Here is a 10,586-nt window from a genome sequence, read left to right on the forward strand (position 1 = left end):
TTTTTTAAATCCGCATATACATACACATTTTCAATATATTTTTAGTATGTATATAAATTAACGCATTTATTTGTATACATATGTATATTTTCATTAGTTTTAAACTTTTGTTTGTACATATATACTTTTTTCTTTTATTTTACAATATATATACACTTACTTTTTATATGTATTCCTTTATCTTCGTATTCCATAGTTTTATACACCTATATGCACATATTTTTACATATACGCATATTTATTTATCGTATATAAAATATACTTTATATATTTTGTTAATTCACGTACACACATATCTTAGTTCATGTCTATATATATCTTTTATACTTAATTGTATTTGCTATTTATTTATTTCATTTTTGTTATTATTTTGAATGAATGATTTAACTTTATTCGCTTTTATTTTGTTATTTTTGTATGTTGTAAGTTTGATCGTTCATATTGATTGCTATAGCTTGCATCGTTTTTATATTTTCATGTTCATTATGATTTTGCCATGCATAAATAATGTAATTTGCTTTCGCTATAATTTTGTGCTTTATTTTTACTCGATATAACAAATTTTTTTTTTTAAAATGGCATTTCGTGTTTGGATTCGAGAAAATCGTGCCCTAACTTACTGGGTTTCGATACTCTCGATAAATCTAAATGTACGGATCTTTCTAAACTCAAATTTTAGATGGCCTCGGGATAAAAAAATCACGTCCTAACTTACTGGTCGTGATCTCATTTTTAAATCCGAGATGGCTAAAATATCTTTTAAATAAGCGTTTTTCATTCGCGTATCGAGAATTCGAGATATTGTATGCTAACTTACTGGATATGATTCTCTTTCTCGATTAACGTGAAATATATTCCTTTTTCCAAAAATTTTCATTTTAATACAAGGATCGTATTTTTAGTTCTTTCAAGTTCTCAATTTTCGACATCAAGACATTAGATAATCAACTAGGTACCAATTTCTGGGCATTACGAGGATGCTAATCCTTCCTCGTACGTAACCGACTCCCGAACCCATTTTCTAAATTTCGTAGACCAAAACCGTTGTTTTAATAAAATCAAATTATTTATTAAAAACAACCTTTTTCCCAGGTGACCCAATCACACTTCAAAAAAGATTGGTGGCGACTCCCTTTTTCATTTTCAAAACCCAAGTCGACCCCGTTTTCCATCAAAAAATGGTTTCAACAGTACAAATCTCGGCTCCAACTCGAACATTTGTAATTTTCATTTTCTTTTCAAAAGTATATTTCAGTTGCAATGGCGAATGGGTTCCTTTTTCACCAAACAACAGAAGATAATTTATATGCAAAATTTTTTTCTATATTCAACCCTTGCAATTGGTTCCCAAGGGCAATGAAAAAAAATTAAATACAATGCTTGTTAATTACTACTAAAGTATGATTACTTAATGCTTACCTTCATCACAAGGGGTTTGAGGCTAACAAAGCCAATGTTTTCCAGACCAAATACCTCTCACAGGTTAAAGACAGAAGATTTGCTTTGGCTTTAATACCCACAAGAACAACAATCCAAATGTAGCATATCAGTCGAATATGGAAATAAACAGACTAGTGATTTGACAAATGCAAGCAGCAGCCACTACGGTCCAAAACCTGTTACACCACTGACTGCCAATTCTTATTCAATTACCCAACAAATCATGAAAGTAAACAAACCCCACTGGCTTTTTCAGAAGCCACTCTTGACCACCAGCTATAATTCTCCTCCTTCCATACCCTGACCTAAGAGTTGTCTCCTAAAGACCCCACCAAAACATCTCCAGTTGTATAGCAATATAGAGAACTTCAAATAGGACCGATTGGCATGACCCTGTAATTTGGATTTTCACTTTACCAAATTAAAGAATGATATCCGATTAAATCCAACTGCCCATTTTCGAGACATCCAGTTCCACTAAAGCACAAGAAAAGAATGTTGATTAAACTGAGATCTAATTCCACTGTAACAGACCTGAGAACCTTGGTTGGCCGGGAAAAGGAAAAGGATCGCCTTGACATCAGATCTACTGCTCATGCTTACATATGTCAGTTCAATACCACATCCTGGGAAATCAACCAAGCATAAATATTTTTAACCTGGACAACAAAAGCTTCAATACCTGTGATGTAATTCTTAAATCGAACAGCAAAATTTTGAAGTCATCTCAACGAAGGCTAAAGATGGATTGGTAACCCATAATTTTGGAATGATCTGATCCGTCCATCCCAACCAGCTGTTACAATTACGAGGCCCCATGAATGAGAAGAATCAAGTGCACTCTGACAAGAAGTCTTAAGCAACTTATAATGAGATTTACACATCGCAGAAGACACAACCAAGGAGTTTGGAGGGGAGAGCTTTTCCTCTGGCCAAGTTGCAGTACCCCTGGACAAAGATTCTGAGAAAAATCCATGGCCTAGAGAAGAACGTTCAGAAGTGGAGAATGGAGATTTGTGTAGAGTGCTCTCACCCGACTCAGATTGCAGTACCCCAGCATTCCCATTACATGTCCATGTGCTAGAAGAAACTTTGGGGGATGGCATACCTCCTGCCATACTTGAGAAAATAGAGTTTATAGATGTCATGCCACACCAAGGTATGGCGACTGATGCATTATTTGAGAAAAATCGTTCACAAGACCAATTGTTTTTTGCTTGGGGAACCAGACCATCCTGGCTAATGTTGTTCCACACATAGACATTAGAATCCTCACTTACTGAAACAATCCGCATTCCATCTGAGGTGAATGATGCAGATATCTGGCTCCCTGCATTCCGCAGGCCTGTAGATAGAGAAGGTAATTTAGTGGTGATAGCACAGTCATATAGCTGAGAGATTCACGCAAATAAAGAGGGTTCTTAGGTATAAATAGTAAGGAAAGTGAAGCTGGCTTCCACTCCAGTACCCTGTTCATGAAGTTGTTATCAAGCTAAGAGTTTCAAAGTGAACCAAAACACCCAAATTTTACGTAGTAAATTTCATCAAATATTCTAATTTGGTTAGCTTAGCTCATGATCCATTCTTGTTCTTCAAAATATAATTTAGAAAAAGTTCAAATCAGGAAACAAAGGTACTAATGCCCAAGTCTTAATTTATTTCCTCCTCTCCCCCCCCCCCCCAAATAAAACATGTACACGTCTATCTTTACTCTCCACTTTCCTTCGACCTCAGACCTAAAGGGGGAAAAAGATCTTGAGATGGTAAGGAGTTTGAGAAATTTTACTTCAAAGATCATAATTTTGGTAGTTCGAACTTTGATAAAAAAATTTCTATATCTCCTAATTGCAGCACATTTTCCATCTCAATACATCATTATCATATCCAATTAAATCAGCCAAACAACTACCTACCTCGAAATTTGCATACCACATCAACATTGTCGAGGATTTGAACTTGTGAATTAGCAGAAGTAACCATCAATTTATCCGGGTCCCCAGGTGCAAACTACAAGATAATCCCTCTATTAACTCTCAAATGCTTGGAAGCTTGCTTGGGGCCAACAACAGAAAACGGAAAAATAGATGGTAATTGTCAATACCTGAAATCCAGTTATCCTACTGCATGCAGATTTCTTCTTACTCTGTAAACAGATTTGAGCCTTAAGTTGCAGACGGTTATCTGATTCATGTAAATAGACCAGTTAGTGTTTTCCAAACAAATTAACCTCCAAAAGGCATCTACTATAGGTTTGGTAGAAAAAACTTTGGATTTGGAGAAAAAAATGTAAAATCACTTGCCAGCACTACCCTGGAGCCAATCATAAGCCCAAAAAATTCAGCTTGCATAAAATGAAAGCCACAAATATGAAACAATAAGGTTCCGCTGTCCAAAAAATGAATTTCAAAAGGAAAGTTCAACATTCCCCTTAAAATTGCAAAAGTAAACCCAACTTAGTAATTTACAACTTTGATGACACAATTTTAGAGGGTTAATTATTTCATCAAAAATAAAACCAAGTTTTAGTAGCAGTCAGCAGATAATGTTTCATTTCCTCTTGATCTCTCTGGGCCTCTGAACTTTTAAGCTTCTGACACAGATTGTTCGACACAAAAGGATAAAAATTATAAGTTTTTTTATTTCCTACAGCCAAGCAATATTCCAATTGACATCCTCAAGACATTCTACTTCAATATATTGAAAATGCTCAAATGTAAGACGAATATGATAAAACTCCAAGCGGCTAGACAAAGAGTAAAAATTGCCAGATCCTAGAATAGCATTATCAGAGATCTTGAACAATAAACCAATCATAAAAGGGACCAGGAAACTAATGATATACCTGAAGCATCATAAAATCGACAATCTCCATTAATTGAGCCAATAACTGCATCCTGTAGGGAAAAAAATGAATGAGCTCAAAATTCTAAAACCTGATTGCTAAATAAAATGGATAAGAAAAAGTTCCATTGAACCTTTCCATCAGGACGATAACAAACGGCGGTAACAATATCTGTCACGTCAATCCAGTCAACAACTTGACAACCAGGAATAACCCAGATGCGCACTTTCCCATCTATAGAACCACTAATGAAGTAATCATCATCCACAGGATTAAACTGAACGCATGTCACTGTATCACATAGCAACAAGAATATGGAACAATTATGATAGAATAAATCACAATGCAAAAGTGATTGCTCTGATAAGTAGACATTTCTATAACAAAAAATAAGAAATAATAAAACTCAAGCATCGATTCAAATATATCACCATAATTATTGTGGGAAAATACTTTCTGACATTCGTCATATCCAACTTGCCACAAGCGAACTGTCTTGTCAACAGAGGATGAAAGAATATGCTGCAATACATAAATTTTAATTACAAACCCAAATAAATTCCAGCAAATGACAGCAAGTTATTTCTGACTTCAGAGCAATTACTGACCTTACTCTTTGACCAAGAGAGGTCCAGGACCTCACCACAATGCCCGCGGAACTCATGGATAGGTTTATCCAAAATTCGAAAAACTTTCTGAGGTAAGATGACACAAGTTGAGCCCGAAACTTTCTTCACCCTCTTTGATTTGCCATTTTTCTCTTTGTCTACGTGAAGAGGAACTAACTCAGAAAAGTTATTTACTGTGAAATAGACACAGGAAGGATTGACATCATGAATGTCAGAATTCCCTGATAGTTCAGACTCCAACACTTGCCACACACGCACAACACCATCTTCACCTGCACTTGCAAGATACTGACCATCAGGGCTAAATTTCATTGTTAAGATTGACCCTTCATGGGCTTGGATCTCTTGTCCCTTGTAAAGAGCTGAGAACTCCTTTGACCGCTTTTTGTATGATCTAACTCGAACCAGTTGAATCCTAGCTTCTGCATTCAGGTAACAATCATTGGATATCGTACAAGCAGATTCAACCTGCCTATCAACAACACAAGCAACAGTACCTAATCGCTTAAGCCATCCCCGTTTCCCCTGCTTTCTTTCTGGCCCTAAATCCGAAACATCTTTGACTTCCCGTCGTATTGCTTGTTGAATAACAGGGGATAAGCCAAGCTTCCTTTCAAATTCATTGACTGTAAGCAAATGATTAGACCCTGCTTCCCGCAGTTTCCTGAACTTGCCATCCTGACTAAGCTCATCCACAATGAACTCTGTCCCATCATCCAAATTCTTAATCCTACACACAAGATTATCATCCAACGCCCTATCCAACAACTCCCTGGCATCACTTGACGAACAAGAAACAGAAGACTGACTGGAAGAACAACCATCATTAAAACTAGATGATCCTAAGGCCGCTCCACTCTTCTCCAGAATTCTATCAGTTTCCACTTCAATTTCATCACACCACACGTTAGAGGCACCTTCCCTTGCAATCTGATCTATGCTTAACCCCATCCATTTTAGGAATTTATCGCGTCGTTCACTAATACTACTCAGGTTTTTAACCCAAATTTCAAATCCAACGTTACAAGGCACTGAATTGATGGATGTAGCATGTTCAGAATCAGAATTCTCAGGGCAATCGGATCCTGAATCAGATACAGAAGTGATATCTTCACGGGTATCAAAAAATGGATCTTCCTCTTCAGTCAAACTCCCCATCATTATTAACTCTTCAGTTCAACCCATGAAAAATCACCCTCCCACCTAAATGGTATTCTCACAAAAACCCTAGGCAATGCTCTAAATTCCCTACAAGGATGACATGAGAAAACAAAACATCAAAACCCGGAGAAAAAAAAAACACATTTATTTCATATTTAGAACTATAAAACTAATACCCAGAAACACAGATCCCAGCTAAAACCCACCATAACTAATAAGATACTATAATATTTAACAGCTTTAACCAAAACTCGAATCTCAAAACAATTGTTAACGCACAGATCAGTGCCAAGTGAGGTAAAGCAACAAACAGGAGACATTAAAATGATAAGAAAATAGGTATATGATAAACAACAAGAAACTCTAAATGAATAGAAAATTAAGATTGGATTTTTTTATTTTTTATTTATTTTTGCTTTTATGTCTGAACCCAAAAAAAAAAAAGGTGATTTAATAGGGCAATGGATTGGGCACCTGGGGTTTTTGTTGGAGAGTCCGTCGACCCCAAGATACGGCTTATTCATATCTCATCATCATCACCTTCCCAATTCCAATAAGGATTTCCATTTCTTTCTCTCTCTCTCTTCTTCCTATGTAGAGACTAGAGAGAGTCGGAGAGCAAAAATTACTTGTAAAAAACAAAAACAACAAAAACTAAATAGAAAGTAGTTAAGTATAAAAGTTGAGAAGAAAAAAAAAACTAAAAGGGTAATCTGGAAAGGAGTGAAAACGGATGGACTATGGCCCAAGAAACAAGAATTGGAGAGGCGAGCAGTATTTGCCTTGCTGTCCTCCTGCCCGTACTATTTCCACCGGGGACGGCCTCACTAATTAACCATTTTAATTTATTCAAACAAATATCTTTCACTTAAACCAGATTATTGCATTGTATGCCTTTTTTTTTTTTTTTTAAATTTTAAAAAAGTATGTGTTAATTACATTTTATACACTGATGATATTAATAAATTTTCTTTGACATTACTCCAATATATATGAGGAGTTAATTGATGATTTCTATATCTTTTTTCTTTCTTGAGTATTTGGTTATTTAAGTTTTTGAATTTATGTTGTATTTACCTAATTAATTATCTAAATTTCTTCTGGAAAACGTTTAGTTAAAAACAAATATGTACTATATGTTCCACCATATATAGGATTGTATGTAAACCAACAACAAAGCTAGAAATTTGATATTAAAAGATTCTAGATGTAAATACTAATTTCTTATAAATACTGAAAATAATAAAAATAAATAAAACCTCAAACTTAACTTTTTTTACTTTTAGTACATAAATAAATTTAAAACAGAACATGACATTTCATTTTCTTATAAAGTAAGATGTGAGATATATATGGTTGGTTTTTTCCCCCTTCGTGCATCAAGACATAAATCATACCTTTTATATTCTTCTTCTTGATAAATTTCAATGGAAAGAGGGCTTGACAATTTCAAGGACAGCAAATTTAAAAGAGATTGGATAGTTGGTTGAATTCAATGTTAACTTTCACAAAATTTTAGGAATATTTATTTTGAAATTTAAATGTTATATTATTAACTTAAAATTTTAAAATAATATTTTATAGATATAGTGTTAAAATTTTTAAAGATTAAAATACTCATAATCATTTTTTTTCTTCACATTGCTCTCATCTAATATTTCTTCAATCTGCATGTTTTCTACATTTGCAAATAAATCTTTTAGTCGGTTTAATTTACAGGGCTTTTATGATAAAAAAAAAAAACTCTTTAAGTAGGATTATAAGGTCCTTATGCCCTTTAATATTAAAAATAAAAATAAACATAGCCAAAGGGATAGGTAAGGATCTCGAGTCTTGACCTAATGGATTAAGTAACTTTTAAAAGTAAACAGTTTAATTTAATTCTTTTTAACTTGTTTTAAATCGAAAAATTGTAATTTTAATCAGTTAAATTTAAATTATTTTAATACACAAATTTTAACTCTAATCCCTCTAATTTTTTCTAATTTTATCTTCATCCCCGTCATATGATTCCTAGCTTTGCCTCTATTTATGATATCCGTATATAAAATAATTATAATGTATTAGAACTCAAAGATAACAATTGACATAACTAAAAAAAAAAACAGTACGTAGGTTTGGTGACATAGACCAGACCTTCTTTCTTTCTTCCTTTTCCCCTCAATTGAGTTGTGAAGAAGTGTAATCCAAACAAGCAACCCGGCGATTACAAATGCAAAAACAGTAGTTTTTTTTGTTTGCGTCAATATGTAATCTGTTAATTAGTTAAAGAAATCGAAAAGCGTGACGCCGGCTTCATGCTCAGTCAGCAGATTAATTATCGTAATAATGTAGGAAATTTCGTATGCATGCATGCAGCTGTCTGCTGTTGAAGCAGCAATTAACCCGAATTTCAAGCTCTCACAATCACTATTAAAATGGATGTCTAATACAACAACACGAAACACGATATTACACAACCTCAAAACATATATTACAAATACATAATTTCATAATAAAGTATAGCTAATATCTAATTATAATTTTTAAAACCATACAAAAAAAAGTATATTCTTTTTAAGTTTTAAGCGCAAGTAACATTAATTAGTACTGCAATTATAGTGCTACAAACAATACATAATTCTTTCACAAGCTTAATAATGGTGTTTCTCAACAAAACACACCATTTCGCTGTTTCCCCTCTACTATAGGTTGACTTTTTTCTTCTTTTTTTTAACTTATTTTTTAGTGAATTATGTGATGTTATATGTTAAATAATTTATTTACTTGTTAATGGTTTTAATTATTTATATTCTTCCAAGGGTTTTTAAAGAAGTGTTAGCCTTTGATAAATTTTTATTATTGATAGTGATTAAGTACAATTTTTTATTTTAATTTTTCCGTATTTGAATAATGAGATTATTATTATATTATCGACAGATGCATGAGTGCACGATGATTTTAAAGTGTGCACACTTCTTATATGCATCTCCATCATTGAGTGCCATTATAGTTAGGAGCGAAGGAGGGGCCATAGCTCCTGAAATGAGAAACTATGCTTTAATCCTCTCAAAATCTATAAAAATGTTAGTTAATTGGCTTTTAAAATAATAAAATTTTGATTTAACTTTTTTTAAAATTATAAAAGATATATGCCAATATAATAGTAAAATTATATTTTTACTCTTATAAAAATATATAACTTAATCGTGTCAAAAAAAAAATTCTAACTTTGCCACTTATCATAGTGACTAAATTTTATAACAGTTGGGGATGATCCAAGACATTCCGTCAAATTGATAAGTTTCATAATTTTTGTTTGTGTTCCAATATCGAGCACAACCGGGTGTTATTCGTAGTCAGAGTATGCATATTGAGTTGCTCATCTTCAGTATACCAGTCAAGTTGCATTCATTATGGATGGTAATTTCCATCATCCATATCTTATTAGATTGGTTCAATATCTGCAATCAACAATTAATATCTATATCAGTAAGGACAACATCCTTAGTTTCTAGCTGAACAGATAAAATTGAGTCGTAAAAAAGAGAAATATGCCAGCGCGTGCTGATCCTACCACGACTGCCAAACCTGGTGAACAAAGAAATATGCGATAGCGTGCCCAAGCTACCTAACCCTCTCAAAGCAGACGAACATACCCAACCTACATAACTAGCTGAACTTATCGAACTCCAAACGCCAACATTGGATATGATACAAGTCGACCTCGACTTTGCGTGAGTGTTTGCAAGTCTACCTAATATTGTTGTTTCAAATATGCATATTCCGGTTAATTAAGGCCCATCTATTCAATTTCTATATAATTGCAGATTTGAACACAATTTATAAACTAGTGAGCTCAACGGCCAATACTTCTTATTGGGAGTAGTTGAAACTCACGTCGATAAATATTGATTATATGATCAAATAGGAAACATTATTCACGTATTTTATACGTACGATATATATTTATTTATTACATGCAAAAATCACATGTGAATATGAGTATCTTTTTACTTAAATATGATCACAATTACACCACCTGTTGATAAGTTAAATTAAAAAGGGGTTGAAAAGTCAAAAATGGTGGGAGGTGCAATTGGCACCGAAAGAAAAAAATAATTGGCAAGTTGTTTAAAGTTGAAAGGGATAATTGTAATTTTGGTCCCTAATTTTTTAGGCCATTTGCAAGTTAGTCCCTGAACTTCAACTATAAATAGGCCTAACCATTTCTCATTTCAACCATCCCAACCAATCTTTCTCTCTTAGTTTTCTCTCTTCTCCCATTTGAGAATTCTTAAGGAATTCTATTTGTTTGTAATATTTTGGAGATAGTAAAGTTATCATCTGGTGTTAGTGCCCGAGGACGTAGGTATAATTTACCGAACCTCGTTAAATCTCTTGTGTTCTTTCTTGTCCTATTTTTCTTTCAATATTTGAGGGTATAATAGTAGTATTTAATTGTGCTATTAAATTACTATAGAAGGGATATTCTGTCTAAGGAAAGACTTGGTATTTAAGAGATCCATGTGATC

The 10,586-nt window shown here is 33.5% G+C and overlaps 1 protein-coding gene across 4 annotated transcripts; it reads right to left on the bottom strand.

Moving 5' to 3' along the window:
* Positions 1-1,204: 1,204 nt before the first annotated feature.
* Positions 1,205-6,938, bottom strand: LOC107924105 (WD repeat-containing protein 44). 4 transcript variants are annotated; one of them, XM_041105952.1, is made up of 10 exons: positions 6,547-6,926; positions 5,409-6,159; positions 4,891-5,333; positions 4,714-4,804; positions 4,416-4,573; positions 4,283-4,334; positions 3,542-3,621; positions 3,354-3,447; positions 2,721-2,785; positions 1,205-2,551 (listed from the first exon to the last, which is right to left on the bottom strand). In XM_041105952.1, exons 2-10 carry the CDS (start codon positions 6,070-6,072, stop codon positions 2,420-2,422), a joined length of 1,779 nt encoding a protein of 592 aa, XP_040961886.1. In that variant the 5' UTR covers positions 6,073-6,159; positions 6,547-6,926; the 3' UTR covers positions 1,205-2,419. The 4 variants fall into 4 exon arrangements, with proteins under 4 accessions (XP_040961886.1, XP_040961885.1, XP_016709887.1 ...); XM_041105951.1 differs by having other exon boundaries at positions 4,891-6,159; positions 6,547-6,938; XM_016854398.2 differs by having other exon boundaries at positions 1,205-2,785; positions 6,547-6,914.
* Between the last annotated feature and the right edge of the window lie 3,648 nt (positions 6,939-10,586).

Source organism: Gossypium hirsutum, chromosome D11 (genome assembly GCF_007990345.1).
Source record: "Gossypium hirsutum isolate 1008001.06 chromosome D11, Gossypium_hirsutum_v2.1, whole genome shotgun sequence".
In the NCBI taxonomy this organism is placed as follows: domain Eukaryota; kingdom Viridiplantae; phylum Streptophyta; class Magnoliopsida; order Malvales; family Malvaceae; genus Gossypium; species Gossypium hirsutum.